Source organism: Piliocolobus tephrosceles, chromosome 19, assembly GCF_002776525.5.
Source record: "Piliocolobus tephrosceles isolate RC106 chromosome 19, ASM277652v3, whole genome shotgun sequence".
NCBI classification, from domain to species: domain Eukaryota; kingdom Metazoa; phylum Chordata; class Mammalia; order Primates; family Cercopithecidae; genus Piliocolobus; species Piliocolobus tephrosceles.
The window spans coordinates 64,806,481-64,824,119 of NC_045452.1; the positions used below are offsets into that span (position 1 = coordinate 64,806,481).

General features: G+C 34.6%; 1 protein-coding gene across 5 annotated transcripts in view; it reads right to left on the minus strand.

Moving 5' to 3' along the window:
* The window catches only part of LOC111552989 (canalicular multispecific organic anion transporter 1-like), a 91,139-nt gene that overhangs the window by 54,115 nt on the left and 19,385 nt on the right, over positions 1 to 17,639 (minus strand). For 4 of the 5 annotated variants that reach the window (XM_023227503.1, XM_023227502.1, XM_023227501.1 and 1 more), the window contains 5 exons: positions 16,235 to 16,412; positions 8,551 to 8,805; positions 6,110 to 6,175; positions 3,905 to 4,042; positions 2,523 to 2,669 (listed from right to left, as the gene is read on the minus strand). In XM_023227503.1, the coding sequence (XP_023083271.1) occupies positions 2,523 to 2,669; positions 3,905 to 4,042; positions 6,110 to 6,175; positions 8,551 to 8,805; positions 16,235 to 16,412 (784 nt within the window). The remainder of the gene's footprint in view (positions 1 to 2,522; positions 2,670 to 3,904; positions 4,043 to 6,109; positions 6,176 to 8,550; positions 8,806 to 16,234; positions 16,413 to 17,639) is intronic. The other variant, XM_023227505.1, reaches the window with a different exon arrangement.

The following is a 17,639-nucleotide window of genomic DNA, read 5'->3' on the forward strand; positions in this document are numbered from 1 at the left end:
CTATCAAAATAAGCACAGATGGAATTTATCTGGGGTTCAAGTAGAACTTAAACTAAAAAATGTTTATTATGTTTTACAGCCTGAGTAGAATTTTTATTCAGATTAAAGATATTGAGATAAATATATCAAGCATAGTTTGAATTGATTTAATGCTATAAATACATTCATTCCTAAAGACGAAGGGCAGGTTCAAGAATCAAAGATCAAAACTAATGTCATCTATGCTGAAAGGTATGAGAAAAAGAAATGAAAATCCTATTTATTATTCTAGAAAAGCCGTAAAAACTCTTAATAATTACAGAAAGATTGATTTTTTCCCAACTTCTTTGAGGTATAATTGAGAAAAATTATACATTTTTAAAGTATATGACATGATTTTTATACACATGCACATTTTGAAATGATTACCACAATCCAGCTAATTAGATTATGTATCACCTCCTGTAGACACCATTATTTTCCTGTGTATATGAATACCTGCCATCTACTGTCTTAGCAATTTTCAAGTATACAATACACTATCATTAACCATAGTTATCATGCTGTACGTTAGGTCTCCAGAACATATTCATCTTATAACTGGAAGTTTGTAATCTTTGATTGACATCTCATTCACCCCACCCCACCCCAATGTCACCCTTGAGCCCTAATAAGCACTTTTCTTCACTCTGCTTCCATAAGTTAGACTTTTTTAGGTTTCACATATAAGTGAGATAATAGAGTATTTGTCTCTTTGTGCCTAGTTTATTTCACTTAGTATAATATTCTGCCATGTTGAATACTATTATATTGTTTGTATATTTTTTTTAATCAATTTTTCTGCCGATAGCCACTTAGGTTGTTTCTATGTCTTGGCTCCTGATAATGCTGTAATGAACATGGTAGTGCATATATCTTTTCAACATAATAATTTTATTTCCCTTGGATATTTTCCCATAAGTGGGATTTCTATCTCATATGGTAGTTCTATTTTGAATTTTTTGAGGAACTTCCATACTGTTTTCCATAACGGATGTACCAATTTATGTTCCTATCAACAGTATACAAGGGTTCCCTTCTCTTGACATCCTTGCCAACACTTGTTATTCTTTGACTTTTTGATAATAGCCATCCTAAGAGGTGTGAGGTAATGTTTCCTTGTGACATAGAAAAATAAGGTTTTAAAAGCAACTTTAAGATTGGTGAGTGAATTCTACTACTGATTATAAACAAAACTATAATGTTGACAATAATAATATTCAATTATAGTAAAATAGGAAATTGTAATGTAGTAAAATAGCTATAAAATGTTTAGCTACATTAGGAGAAATAAAATTACATTGTTTTCTGAAAACTGACTTACATAAAATTTCTAGTACATTTTTATTTACTTTGTGTTAGGGGACTTGTATCGTTAACACATAAGATGTAATTGGGCTGTGGTTTGTTTACCAAGTGTGTCAAATCAGAATATACAGCTAGCTTTTTCTGTTTTTCCATTTTGGAAAAATGGTCTCCTTAAATGAAGGTAGCACAGTACTGCTAGCAATTGAAAAAGGCTTTGATATTGGACCTTTAGCTAGATTCTAACTGCAAAACTAGAACAAAACTGTTACTCTAAGAACTGACGTTTTCTTTATGAGAAGCGTGCTTTGAAATCAAATGCTAAAAGCATCACATCAGCGGTTCTTCTATGCCCTCTGTTGGTTATTTTAAGAAAAATAACATGAAAAAGATGTGATGTAACAAAAATGACTTAATTGGTTTTTACTATTCAATTATGTTACTCCTATTCAAGTAATATTTTTTAAAGAGTAAAGTTCTTAAATTAAAGGATGATTCCAATAAGCAAATATTGTTTATGAAACTTTGTTTATGAATCCAGACTTGAGGAAAATAATTGAATGGAGGATGGCCAAACCTGATATCCAAAAAATGTAACCATAAATCTCAGGGCAAAAGGATCAAGGAACTTTTCTGGGTTTCCTGTGGCTTTAGCATCCATCTACTCTTTGTATCTAGTATCTAAACAGCCTCCAGGAACTGCAGATTACAACTAAAAGCAGGCAGACCCAAACATCTCACACATGGCTTGTTGGCTGACTGATATTATCAATGTGCTTTTCTCCCTCTTATTCATTCAGTATAGATGAAATGCTGCTGAACCCTGGGAAAACATTCTATTCAGTTTCATACAAAGCACCTAATTATAACTTTTCCATTGGAAACAGGAAATGAATCCTATGATGGCGTAGTGCCTAACACCAGCTTTAAAAATGCTAAGTAGAGAACCTAACACTTAACAAGAAAATAAAATAACATATTGAAGTATTTAAAAGTCACTTTGATGGAAAAAAAGCACAAGCAAGCAAGACATGATTCCTTTTTATTCTATAATGTTCTCTATTACTCATTAATTCAGGAAAACTAATTTTGAATGCAGTGTTAAACAACCACATAAAGTGAAATAAAATAAAAGTAAAAAGACAAAAAATAAAATGTCCCAAACCATAGACTCCCAGTTTAAGGTATTCTGTATGTACCTGGACCACAGTTGAGATCACAGTTGGTAACTCAAACAGAGGAATCCTTAAAATATTAAACAAAGACATTGATGTGAACACTTTAGTGGCTGTTAAAATGTTTCCTTCATCCAGTAAGAAATAGACACACAAGGTTGCCAGGGACACCTAAATAATAGAGATGTGTTACTTTCTTCAAATTTCTACGATAACACCATTATTAGTTACAGTTCCCAAAATTAGAAAATAAAATCTAAATAATTTTGTTTCCAGCGTTTTTCTTTTAAGATGTTATACCCTTACCACAGTTATGATTACCATTTATATTGTAAACCAGTTCATCTTTTCTTTAAAATTCAGAAGTTTTATGTAAACTTATTTTCCAGTTGCATACATTCTGACATATATATAATAATTATTCTTTCTTTGTGTCATAAGATTAACTGAGGAAGGTATGAATAAATCATGTTTAAGATTTATATTTGCTCTTATAAGTTTCATTTAGAAAAGGCAAAAAAAATTCATTCATGCATGAGAATGGACTTAACTATCATATATATAGTCCTAGCTTAAGCAAATATATCTTGGATGGTTTTACCAAAGTATTCCAAATGTAAATATTGCATTCACTTCCATAATACTCACCTTTGTTGAAATTTTAAAATATAAATTATCAACATAGAGTGGCAACTTTGATTCAAATTGATGCTCCGGTTACCTGTGGCTTGCTTTTCCTTTGGCTTTTGCCCATGGCTTCATAGTCCAAGGCAATTTATACACTAGTTAAAATAGCATGGGATTCTCAATGTTTACATGGTGTAATAGAAAGAAAATAATGTCACTTCACGTCAATTCGCCTCTAAATACTAATTTTGTAACTTTAAGGATGTTTCCAACTACTCTGGACTTACATTTTGTCTTGTGAAATGAGAAAAATAATGCCTTATTATTGCGAGGTTGAAAAAAAGGCAATGTATGTCACTTTCCTGACATTCAGTAACAACTCAACAAATGTTGCTTCTCTTCTCACCTCCATATAATGTGCCCTTTGAGTCTGCTTAAAAGGAATCAGTCATACATATCAAGCTCTAAAACTGGAATGAAATTCTGAAATGTAGATTATATTTTTAAGAGATATAGGCATATATGAAATCTCTGAGAAATTTACAGAGAAGTAAATCTTATTATATCTAAAAAATACAGATCAATGAAAACACATACAGTATTTTCCCTTTCTTTGTAACTTTTGTTCTCTAATCCACATAAGTTAATGAATGTATTTCTTTACAATTTTAATTCAGACACATAATATTTAACTTTATACATCTTAATTCCAAGTAATTTGGAGGTAAATCTGTAAATCAGATTTGAAAATCAAAACAGGAAATATTACATACACTTACCAAGAATGGAATGCAAGTTAATGTCAGCATGGAAAATACAGTAAGATATCTGGCTGATTTTTGAAATTCCAATTCCTGATCTCGAATTTTGATAATCTTATTTTTATAAGAGGGTTCCCATGCATAAAGTTTGAGGATCTGTAAATGAGTCACAATAATTATCTGACAATCTATATCATAGAAGAAAAAAAATGCACACATACAAATAACACACACACACAAAATTGTGAAGATAAAAAATGATGATACAACCATGAAGAAAATTGCATTGCTTCCACTTTGACTGAATCAGAATATTTTCTTAAATTGTGGTATTTTGGGGGTGGAGCAGAGCAGAAGGAGGGAATGACCACCCAGACCTATGTCCCCACCACCCCCAGTAACTTATTTCCGAGCCAGACTCTGGCAACATCCTAGCTGTAAGGCACGAACTCCATAGAACTCCATAGACAGCTTCCGTCTAGCTCAGTTCTGTCACTCTTCCTGCTGATCCAACTCTCACTTCTGTCTATTACCTTTTTCTTTATAGCTAAACTCTTCTCCCTGCCATTTCCGTTTCTCCAGGACAGATGTTTTGGTACTTCAAGCCATTCTCTGAAAGCTGATTAGCGTTTTGAGATTGTAAACTATTTTCTGAGACAGAAAATGTGGGGAAATAGGATCCTACACTGGCTTATTGCATTAAACTTTAGAGTGAATTGACTTACATTCAAATTCCAGCTCTATACGATGCTTAATATTTTTTTTTTTTTTTTTTTTTTTTTTTTTTTTTTTTTTTTTTTTTTTTGAGACGGAGTTTTGCTCTTGTTGCCCAGGTTGGAGTGTAATGGCATGATCTTAGCTCACGGCAACCTCCACCTCCCCAGTTCAAGCGATTCTCCTGCCTCAGCCTCCCAAGTAGCTGGGATTACAGGCATGAGCCACCATGCCCAGTTATTTTCGTATTTTTAGTAGAGACGGGGTTTCTCCACGTTGGCCAGGCAGTTCTCGAATTCCTGACCTCAGGGGATCTGCACGCCTTGGCCTCCCCTAGTGCTGGGATTGCAGGCTTAAGCCACCGCGCCCAGCTGCGATGCTTAATTTTATGTGACTGCTTGACTGGCTATGGGGCCCAGTTGTTTCTTCAAATAGCAGTCTAGATATTTATGTGAAGGTATTTCTTAGATGCTGTTAGCATTTCAATCAGTTAAACTCTGAGTTAGACAGATGACCCTCTGTTTTTTGAGTGGACATTATCAAATCAGTTGAAAGCCTTAAGAGAAAATGCTGAGGTTCCTCAGTGGGGAAGGAATTCTGCCTCCAGAATGCCTTCAGATTCAAGATGGCAGCATCAACTTCTGCTAGAATTTTCGGTTTGCCCACCTGTTCTACAGATATTACACTTGCCTGCCCCTACAATCAGATGAGCCAGTTTCTTAAATCTCTCTTCATATTTCTGTATATCTATATCTCTATATATGAAATCTATTGATTCTGTTTCTGTGGAGAACTCTAATTCACTCTCATTGGTTCTGTAAATTTAAACCTGACCCTTAACCGCACAGTGTCTTGGTTTCCTAGTTAATAAAATAGAAATGGGAAATCTTTTTCTTGAGGTTTATAAGAATTCCATGAGGAAACACATATAAAGGAATAAGCACAGCATTTGATGCATGAAAAATATTTAATAAATGGTAGCAATTATCAGTATTGTCAGAGAGAGGCTTTATAACACGTTTTATCAGATCCCAAGGATACTGACTGCTCTCACTTTTAAACTATCCCAGCTTTTTTAGAGAAAAGTAATTTGCAACATACTATTTATAGAATAGCATTTATGTGATCATTTGTGCCCCACGTAAAATAACCTAAAGGACACCTCATCACTTCCCTTATATAAATCTGCCTTTACACTGATGGGTGTGTTATTACCACTCTTGCCTGCTTCATCTCATCTTTTCAACACAATACCTTAAAATAAGTAATATTTTGTGACTTTTAGTATAGTTGTGTTTACTTGTGTGAGAAACAAAAAGAAAATGGCTGCATTTTATTTGACTTTGCATTTAAATGTTATTTTAGTGATAAGAATTCCTGTAATATCTGAAATCTGAAATTTTCTGCCAACAATTATTATGTCATCACTCTGAGATATTGAGAACACTACAAACTTCCTCTGTATTACTATGCTCAAAATAGGTCAAAGGCATATCCCTTTCATATTACCTTAATTCCATGTAGGATTTCTTTGAGTAGCTTTATCTGTTTATCTTTGTTCTTTCTTTGGCTTTTCTATTTAATGGAAAGAAAATAAAAGAATATTTGACAAAATTGGTAATACTTTTACTGATATGTCCAGAGCTATTTTTAAAATATGCTCTATTTTCTCTATTTTATTTAAGATTTAATGGAGAAAAGCATCTTACAATATTTATACATTATTCTATTGACAGTGTTGGAAGACAGTTATAAACAGGTAACCTGAACATAGTCAACAGGAGAATAGTAGAAAAGTAGAAAACATAATACGTATTTAAACATAATTTGTTTAAAATTGAATAATAACACCCACATTCTACTAAGATAGAACACATTTCTAAAAACTCCATTAACTGTTTATATACATACTTATAACAGAAGTGTCACAAGAATAAAAATAAGGCTCTCTATAAATTTTATTTTTTCTTTGGGAATTAGAATAATTAAAATGTATATTTTCAAATACTTTTCCTTTTCTTTATATAAATGTTATGCAATTGTATTTTTATTCAAATATTTAACAAGTATAATATTTTATACTTATTTGGGTATCGTTTCTTAAGTGTTTTCTCCATTAACATTGGCACTTTCTGTTATGTGTCATAAGTATTTGTATATCTTATGAAGAATGCATTTACGAGCTAATATCCGTCATATTATGTGTGTGATTTAATACTAATAATATCATGTGTGTGATTTAAAGACATATTTTCTTTTCTTTTCTTTTTTTTGAGACGGAGTTTTGCTCTTGTTGCCTAGGCTGGAGTGCAATCGCATGATCTCGGCTCACCGCAACCTCCACCTTCCAGGTTCAAGCGATTCTCCTGCCTCAGCCTACCGAATAGCTGAGATGACAGGCATGCGCCACCACACCCGGCTAATCTTGTATTTTAGTAGAGACAGGATTTCTCTATGTTGGTCAGGCTGGTCTCGAACTCCTGACCTCAGGTGATCCACCACCTCGGCCTCCCAAAATGCTGGGATTACAGGTGTGAGCCACTGTGCCCGGCCTAAAGGTATACTTTCTATTTAGTGTATTTGGACATAATATTGAAATCTCTTTGAAGGTTATAGGACTCTAAGGTTCAAAAAAGATTTTTGCATTATAAATAATGTGCCTTTAAATAGGAGTTTTTAAAATCCAGAATATATATTTTTAAAACTGGTTAAAAGTATTTGTTATAATTATAAACAAATCCATTATTCTAAACTCTAGCATGCTAAGTACCTTTACTTCATAAATATACGCTATTTTCTAGTTTTTATGTTTAAAGATCAGTCATCTTTTACTTGAAAAATTAAGAAAAATATAAAATTCTATATAAGTTTTAGTCACTTAGGGGTATTAAAGTAATAAGTAAAAATCTACCCTCCTTCTGTCTAATTCTACTTTATAGGTAACTATTCATTAAAGACTGATGCTTTATCTCTAGATTACTTCTATGCTTATGAAAATATATTTATAGCTATATATCTTCATCTATTTACCTCTCCATCACACATATGTGTATAGATATATTCACATTTTAATAATGGATCAATGATATAGCTACATATATGAATGATATACATGCATATATTTAATCTACTTTTTGCTTTAAGACATGATTGACACATTTCCATGTCAATATATATTGTTAATCTTTGATCCATTTAAAATTATAAAATGTTTTCATAAGTAATACATCCGCCTCTGTTAATTTAACATGTGAAAGCATCTATCTCATTGCAGTGTGATTTCCTTCAATGCAGGATTCTATTTCTTACAGTACAGCATAGTGCACACTGTCTAACACATGGTGGAGTGTCAAAACATATATTGATGGTAAGATGAATGACTGATTATAAAGGAAGAATATCAACATTAATTTAGTGAAGCATTTCCTGTCTGCTTGCTGCAATACCTCACTTTTCAAACAACCAAGCATACCCCTACCTCCAGGCTGCATGCATACCCTTCCCTTTGCTTGGCATGTCTTTCCTCAGACGTCCACATGAATTACTCCTTCACCCTGTTGATATACCATTCCCTTCCTGAGGACTTTCCTGATCCTAAATGTAAAATGGCATTCTTTGTCTCTTCATCACTGTATCTTTACTAAATCTTCTTCATATACAAATGTTTTCTATCTATTTATTTACTTGCTTAATGTCTGTCCCCTCCACTATCCCTCATGAGAGCTGGACTTGTCAGTTCCCCTCACTGCTGTACTTCCTGTGCCTGGAACACTGGCTGGCATAGGATACATGCTTGGTTAATGCTGGTTGAGTGAATAAGTAAATGATAAAATTGGATGACTTCCATTTATAACTCTCTATATATGATTAGGAGATGGTGATTGTTCACTTAAGTCAGAAAAACTCAGCTCCTGTTTGACACATGTAACATGAGGCAGTCATTTTCTTACCTTTAACTTTTTTATTTTAGTTGCAGCTAAAGCATTTATTGGTATAACAAACACAAGGACTGCCACCCCTGCTAACACTGCTGGGCCCAGCTCTTGCCAAAGGAGATATATGGCCATTAGGATTTGAAAAGGGGCAGACCAGAGGAGATTGAGGTTTGCTGTCAAGTCCATGAGTTGCTGAGCATCCGCTGACATCAAGTTAATAATTTCCCCAGTGGAAAACTTTTGTCGAGAAACATTTGATAAAAGTAGGGCCTATAAAAAGAGAAGCAGAATATTTTAGAGTTCTGTGATTATGGGGCATCTTTATAGTCAAACAATGGTAACTTTTAATATCAATGTTTAATATAATTAGGAAAATGTACAAGGTTATTTATGTACTGGGATATTATAAAACGCAGAAACATGATTTTTAGGTGACGAAATATAATTCGTGATTAAAGTATATAGTCTTAGAATAATGTTTATTGCCAGAGAGTAACATTTGGGTTTCCAAACAATAAGAATTTATGGAGTACTATGCAGCCATAAAGAGGAAAGAGATCATGTCCTTTACAGGGACATGGATGGTGCTGGAAGCCATTATCCTTAGCACACTAACGCAGGAAAAGAAAACCAAACACCACATGTTTTCACTTATAAGTGGGAGCTGAACGATGAGAACACGTGGACCCATGGGGGAACAACACACACTGGGACTTGTCATGGGGGTGGGGGCAGAGGGAGGGAGAGCATCAGGAAGAACAGCTAAAGGACACTGGGCTTAATGCCTAGGTGATGGGTTGATCTGTGCAGCAAATCACATGCAGCACATGTTTACCTATCCTGCACATGCACTCCGGAACTTAAAATAAAAGTTGAAAAAAAGAGAACCCTCAATAACTTGTCAATTGCCAAAAAAAAAAAAAATCTCTTCTAGATATATTAAGGCTCTCCTCCATTTGGTGGTATCCCCATAATGCTAAACCATCTAAATATTATCAATACAAAGTACACAAATGCATCAATGAATATCTAATGAACACTGATGAATAGTTTTATGCTTGAAATTGTGGACCATTTAAAAAGGACACAGTTTTATTTCTCAAAGTGATTACAGTCTATCTGTAAAGCTACACACACACACACACACACACACAGACATACATACTGTTTTTTCTGTAAGTGTAAAAACAGCAATAAGGGCCATGGGAACTTAGAGATGAAAGTACTCAAAAGGTGTCATAGAGCAGATGCAAATACATCTTTTCTTCCAACTCCCAGTTCTCACTTTCCACAAGTGCGTGCTACTTAATATGTGTATACTGAATCCAGGACCCCCAAGCACAATTATTGGTAACTTCTTACAAAAGATGAGGATAGAAATTGATTTATCTAATTATTCATCCATTTAAAATTCCCAGTGAAATACATAAACAACTGTAAAAGTAGTGGGAGATTTGTAAAAGTAGTGGGAGATTTATATTTGTACTGGAAACTGGACAAAGTTTCATTTATATATCAAAAATTTTATGAAAACTTCCCTGCATTGATTTAAAGAGAGACAGGACTGAGACTTGGGGATAGCAAGAGAAAATGAGATACAGGAGTCACTCTAAATCTATCTATTCAATAAATTAAAAAAAAAAAATGGGAAAGCCCATCTGGAAGATAGTAGGTTGGGCCCACAGTGGAACATATAGCCAGGAACATATAGCCAGGTATATGTCATCAGCCATTTATGTGTCTTCTTTGGATAAATGACTATTCAGCCTTTAAAAAAAGAAGACAATTTTGCAATATGAGACAATATTGATATACCTTAAGATGTCATGCTAAGTGAAATAAGCTAGATACAGAAAAATAAATACTGGACGAGTTCGCTTATATGAGGTATCTAAAATGGTCAATTTCATAAAATCAAAGACTGGAATGGTGGTTCCAAGGGTGGTGGGGGCAAGGGAAAACTGGAAAGTTAGTACTCAACAGGTACAAAGTTTTAGTTAACCAAGATGAATAAGCTCTAGAGATCTGCTGTAATATATTGCACCTATAGTTAACAATAAACGCATTTTAAGTTTAAAATGTATTAAGAAAATACATTTCATGTTAAGTTTTTTTTAGAATAATAGAAAAAAACTCAATTGTTTTAGACTATTAGAGAAAATACTGAAAGTTATTGTAAGATTGAAGGTTATTTGTATGGCATTTCTAGCACTAGGGGAATTTTTTCAATTTTTTGAATTTCTTTCAGCATTTTTTTCCTGCCAAAATTCACAATCCAGTAAGGGCAATTTAGTTACCATTTATTGCTAAATTTTACAATCTAAGCTGCCTTTTGTTGTACGAAACAACTTGAAAGAGTACTGTAATATGGCCAATTACAGTGGATGTTGTAACATTTCTAGAATTGTTTGGTAGGAAGTACTTTAGTCTGCTACAGGAGGAAAAATGGATTCAGATGAAAAGAAAGGAAATCTAAAACAATGTTAAAAGTTTAGAAGCTTCTAAGTACTCTTCAATCAAAATGAAAATTAACCAGGTCATTTGTTACCTAATCAATTTTTCTAAGAAACTGTTACTTTAAACTTCTATCCAAGTTTTAGATTTGCATGATATCATATAAATCTTAATACACACACTCACACACACACATAAAGTTGTGTGACTTATCTGTTTTAAAAACCTCATTCATTTCCCTCATTGAATTATGCTCTAAGAAAATTCACACGAACCAGATATAGTTCTAAGCCCCACAGTCTTGATTATCACTAGTTCAGTCCTTAATATTTCATTTTATAAACTGACGATGAAATTTGTTTTGCAATTTTACATTCTTCTTCTTACATATTTGTTATTTTCTAGACTCAATGCCAAGACCCTAGTTCTTCATTTCTTTATTTCTTGAATTATTGCAGTAGCTCTAAGGGTGTCCTTCTTTTCTGTCTCATCTGTTTTTAAACCTTTTGTCCTATCATCTGTCTTATGGCTCAAATGGATTCCAATTTCCTATAGAATTAAGGTACATTTTAAAAATATAGTTTTCAAGATTTTTTTTAAGCAATCCCTTCTGCCTTTACTATCTCTCCCACCATTCTGGACATGAAACATTGTCTCAAGCCAAATTAATCTACTCACCATTGTCTGAGCAGGCCTTGGACGCATTTCTGTACCTTTTTTCTTCTATGTTATTCCAACATCAGAGCCTTTACCCCATGCAATGCATCCTTCCATTATTCCATGACCCACATCATGCAATATTAACCATGAAACTTTTCCTGACCATCCTAGCTGCAAGTAATACACATCATTTAATGTAGAGCTGCAACAGCTCCAAAAATTCCCATCCCAATGGTCTTCAACCAGAAGTATGAGAAATGGTAAAGCTGAAGGTGGTACCACGTACCACTTATAAGAATGCATTCTTCAATCCCTTTTGTGCCAATAAATATGCCGGGATTCTCTTTCTGACTCTAAGAGCAGGGTTTGGATTCTGTCCCTCCTTCTCCTGACTATACTTAAGTATCTCTACTTTAAGAATGTAACTAAATGTTTACCAGGTTTCTTTTTTGCATTTTATAATTACCATAATTAAAATTAGATAACATCTTTAAACTACAAATGGAGACAGTGTAGACACCATACTAGCCAGTATGGTAGCCACTAGCCAGATGCAGTTATTACATTAAAATTTAAAGTAATTAAAATTAAAAATGGACTTTTTTAGTTGCACTAGTTACATTTCACGAGCTCAGCAGCCATATGTGATTAGTGCCTACCATACTGTACAGTGAAAATACAGAACATTTTTTAAAAATCACAAAAACTCTGTTGGACAATGCTTAATGGAGGAATGCCCCCAGACTGCCCATATTAAACCCAGATCTAATTGTTGTTTCTTTTTTTAAAATTTCTTGTTTTTTATTTTATAGATTTAGGGGGTACAAATGCAGTTTTGTTACATGGCTATATTGGTTCATGGTGTCATCTGGGCTTTCAATGTAGCCATCACTCAAATAGTGCACACTGTCCCAATTAAATAATCTTTCATCCCTTACCCCCACCCACCCACCAAGCCATCCTAGTCTCCAATAGCTATTATTTCACTCTGTATGTCCATGTGTACACATTATTTAGCTTCCACTTATAAGTGAGAACATGTGGTATTTGACTTTCTGTTTATGAATTATTTCACTTAAGATAATGGCCTCCAATTCTATCCATGATCCAGCAAATGTGACATGATTTCATTCCTTTTTTATGACTGAGAGTATTCCGTGGTGTGTGTGTGTGTGTGTGTGTGTGTGTGGTGTGCACGCACACACATATACAGCATATTATATTTATCTGATCATCTGTTGATGGACACTGAGGTTGATTCCATATCCTTGCTGTTGTGAATAGAACTATGATCAACCTACAAGTGAAGGTATCTTTTTGATGTAATGATTTCTTTGGAATCATGTTTTGTTTTTAGTCTCTAAGAATTTCCATGCAACTTGCACCTGTGAACTAAAGGGTAACAGAATCGTAGTTTTGAGATCACAGAATCTTAAAGTCATCAAGTGGAAGGAGGCCCATGTTCTTTCTTGCAAACCTAAAAATGATATTCCCTGAACTTTATTCCAAACTTACACTAGTAATTGTGGATGGATAAGGAACAAAGCACATCCTGATACCTTCACCCATGACATACTTTGGCTCTGTGTCCCCACCCAAATTTCATCTGGAATTATAATCCCTGTGTGGTGAGGGAGGGACCTGGTGAGAGGTGATTGGATCATGGAGGCAGTTTCCCCTATGCTGTTCTCATGATAATGAGTGAGTTCTCATGATATCTGATGGTTTAAAAGTGGCACTTTGCCTTTTGCTCTCCCTCCAATGCTCTAATCATGGAATGAAATCCTGTTCCATATGCACTATATACCAAAACAAGTGTTAGCATTCAAACCAGTTTCTAGATTCTTCTGTATCTTTATTCCATATTGGAGGCAGCACATACTGCCTCTAGAATTAGGACTGGACAGCCCCTCCAATCCTGTATTTTGACCTAGTTCTACAGAGCTAAACTCTGCTGTAAGTTCAGTTACCACTTACTGCTCAATTTGTACTTGACTTTCCAGGATCCATAAAACCACTTCATGCCCCCATTGTGGCCCAACAGAGCAAAATGGCCTGTAATGCTTCATGTCCAGCTCAGCCCAAATTAATCTTAAACAATCTCTAAGGAATTATACAAGGTCTAGCCCCTGTAGTCACTATTCCCACTTTGCAATAGACTCAACGATGACACTTGTTTCCCTTTTTATTTCTAACAGCTTGCTCTAATTTCTACTTCAGTCTGTTCTGTTTTTACATTTAAGGTGTTGGGGCTCAGAACATGACACCCCAAAATATGGCACCTTGGCATGCTGAGCACATGGAACTGAAGAACACTGGGAAAGCCTCAGAAGCAAAGTCTCTGACCCTCTCCAGCCCTTTTGTCTCCCCCTCCTCTTTCTTTCCTTTTTCCAAAATTGAGTCACAGGAACTAGAACCCCTCTCCCTACAAACAAGACATTTAATTTAGAAAGATAACACTTTTTCCCTTCTCTCTTGAAGACTATCATGCCAGAAGGCTTCTGTCCAATACCCAGGGAAAGGAATACTATACAAAGAGGCCAGGAAGAATCTGAGTGGAAAGGTCATGCTGGGTTTCTCCTCTCAGTCCATTACTATCAGATCATACCCTTTTGTCTGATCACATTTCTACACTGCTGTCTATTCTTTGTAGAACCTAAGCATAAGAATAGATAGTTTTCCCTGGATCGCTGGGTCTTACTTCTGAAGATGTAAAATTTAATTAAATTAACTTGTTTAATTTTTCTCTTTTCAATCTGTCTTTTGCTATAGGAGTGTCCCACTGCAACTCTTATGGTGGGTGAAAAGAGGTATTACAGCTTTCTGCCCCTACAAAGGACTGCTTTTATTTAGAGCAGTTTTAGGTTCACAGCAAAACTGAAAGGTACAGAGAAATCCCGTATACTCCTTACCCTGCATGTGCATAGCCTCCCCCATTATCCTCCACAGAGTGGTACATTTGTTCCAGCTGATGAACATACCTTGACACATCATTATCACCCGAAGTCTGTAGTTTGATTAGGGTTCACTCTTGGTGTTGTATATTCTGTGGGTTTGTACAAATGTATAATGACATGTATCCACCATTATACTATCACACAGAGTGATTTATTGCTCTAAAAGTTATCTGTGCTCCACATTTTATGCTTCTAAATTCATTCTTTCATGGCAGTTAAGTCTTTTATGGTTGTAAATCCACTTACATCTCATGTCTAACCTCCAATGCACTAATCATGGAATAAAATCCTGTTCCATATGCACTATATACCAAAACAAGTGTTAGCATTCAAACCAGTTTCTAAATTCTTCCATATCTGTACTCCATATTGGAGGCAGCACATACTGCCTCTAGAATTAGGACTGGGATAGCCCCTCTAATCCTGTATTTGGACAGAGTTCTACAGAGTTAAACTCTGCTGCAAGTTCAGTTACCATTTACTGCTCAATTTGTACTTGGCTTTCCAAGTTCCATGAAACCACTTCATGCCCCCATTGTGGCCCAACAGAGCAAAATGGCCTGTAATGCTTCATGTCCAGTTCAGCCCAAATTATAATACTTCCTTCCCCTTACACGAAGTCAATAGCTTTCTCAAAGACCTTTTCAAGACTTTCTGTGTGAAAACTTCCTTAGATGTGTACAACCGTTTTAGATTTCCTATTCATCTGATCTCTTATAAAATCTGCATTTAGTTCCACGTTTGTTATTTATGCTAACACTTCCCTCAATTTATTTGGAAAGCAGGGGCTCACTTGTTCATTCATGCATTCATTCATTTATTCATTCAGTAATCTAACTTTAATAAAGTATAAAAGTCATTGTCTTATATGATAAAGACACAACAGGTAAATAAATTTATATTCCAAATGCTGATGAACCTACAATTTGTATCAGAGTGCAAAGCAGGAACAAAGTACACTTACTGCTTGGATAACTATTTGATAACTAGGGGAAGGAGGAAGCTCTTTAACTGTTTATAATTATGTTATAAATAAAATACCCTCCATGATAAAGAGGCAGTGTTTAAAATGGTATTTTCAAAAAAAGAGTAATTAAACTTTAGGGTTATGCCAGGAATAAAGATCAGCCAAGTTTGGGAGGCAGGACTTAGAATAAAAGAGCAACGGAGAAGGACTGTATAAAAATGAATAACTTTATTGCCCAAAAACGAAGTTCACAGAGGAGAAAGCAAAAGGTAATATGAAGATTAAAAACAATATTGTGAAAAGGAGAGCTTTTATTGATGCATGCTTACAGAAAACCATGAAAATATTCAATTCCATTCACTTCGTGAATAGCAGTTAGGTGGCATAAGAGTAAACAGAGATTATCATTTAATTTAATGGATTAGGGCTGACTAGAATTTGTAAAGACCAGAGAGAGAGAGAGAGAGGAGAGAGTATGCACTAAAGAGAAATTAATGCAACCAATATCCATAAGCCAAAGTTCTTTTAAAGCAAAACAAATGTATATACAAAGGATTTCCTAAGGCGTTTTTGATATACTCCCCTATTTTTCTAGTCCCCTTATTTTAAAGCACATAAGGGAGTAGTCCCTCTAGAAATGGGAATTCCTTGGAATTTTTACCTTTTTGTAGATCAGTCCATTTACAGCTGTTTTAACTTTTGCTGAGGTGAGCATGTTAAAACGTTGATATTGCTGAAGAATCAGAGTTTGCAGAAAGACTACAACAAAAAGTGCCATTGCATAGCCGTAGCCATTCCAGCCAAAATCTGAGCTGTGTTCACAGAAAATGATCATTTGCCTGAATGTCATAAAAATTGAGAAAGGGTAAGAAATGTTAAACATCTGAAGTAGTTAAATGCTTATGAGAGTTTAGCACTGTCAAAATGTTACACACACACACACACACACACACACACTCCTACCTGTTCTTTTTCTCTACTTGCTTAATTTGGTATTTGTCCCACGTCCCCCACTTTTTTTTTTTAAGGAAAATCAGAAATCCCTTCCACTGGCTTGTGAGTACGAGGTTATTTTCTGGTTTTCACATGGCAGGCCCATCATATAATTAACTTTTCTGGTATCACTACATCAGAAAAGTCGAGACGTAGATACATGTAAAACTATTTTTTTCTCAAAATTATGTGTTTTATCAAATACAGGGAAACATGACAACCAGAACGTAAGGAAGAGATCTTTCAGTATGGTACACAGGTGCTGCTTTAAAAAAAAAAAAAAAAAAAAAAAACTTGATTTATATCTCATGTTTTATTTTCACTTTTATCGATAACCAATTTCTTTTTTCTCTACTTTTCCTTATTTTCTCTTAAGTTTGTGACAGCATGATCAGGATGATTAGGGCCAATCCTGGGGTGCAGAAAAACAGTGGGGATGGTTCTAATTACAAGTATCTTGGCTGATAGTCCCTCAACTATAACCATTGTCTAAAACTCAGAGTGCCTGATGTTCATTGGTAATAATATTTTAAGCATGATTTTAAATTGCATCAATGTAACTGAAAATAATATTTAATTTAAAAGACCACATAGCCCATGCAACATGGTGAAAACAATTTGGGCATATACTGTGACATAACAAGTTAACATGCCATGTATTTTGCAGGTTTACCATTTTGGGTTTTATTTAGTAATCCTTTCTATTTCATATGTAAAGGTATAGTATTAGAGGTTTGATAAGTGGACCTTTTTCACTGTAAACTCTGGAGATGCAAAAATGTCCTATATCATTGTAATGTGCCATTTTGAGTGAATCCATAGGTTAGTAGAACTAAAATCAAACCATATGCAATTAGGTTTGACTATATATATCCTTTTCTCAAAAAAAATTATATTTAAAAACTCGTTCTTTATAAAAGTTTAATTTTTTGTTGTTGTTGTTGAGACAGGGTTTCACACCTGTCGCCCAGGCTGGAGTGCAGTGACGGGCTCTTGGCTCCCTATAACCTCTGCCTCCCAGGCTCAAGGAATCCTCTTGTATCAGCCTCCCGTGTAACTGGGATTATAGATGT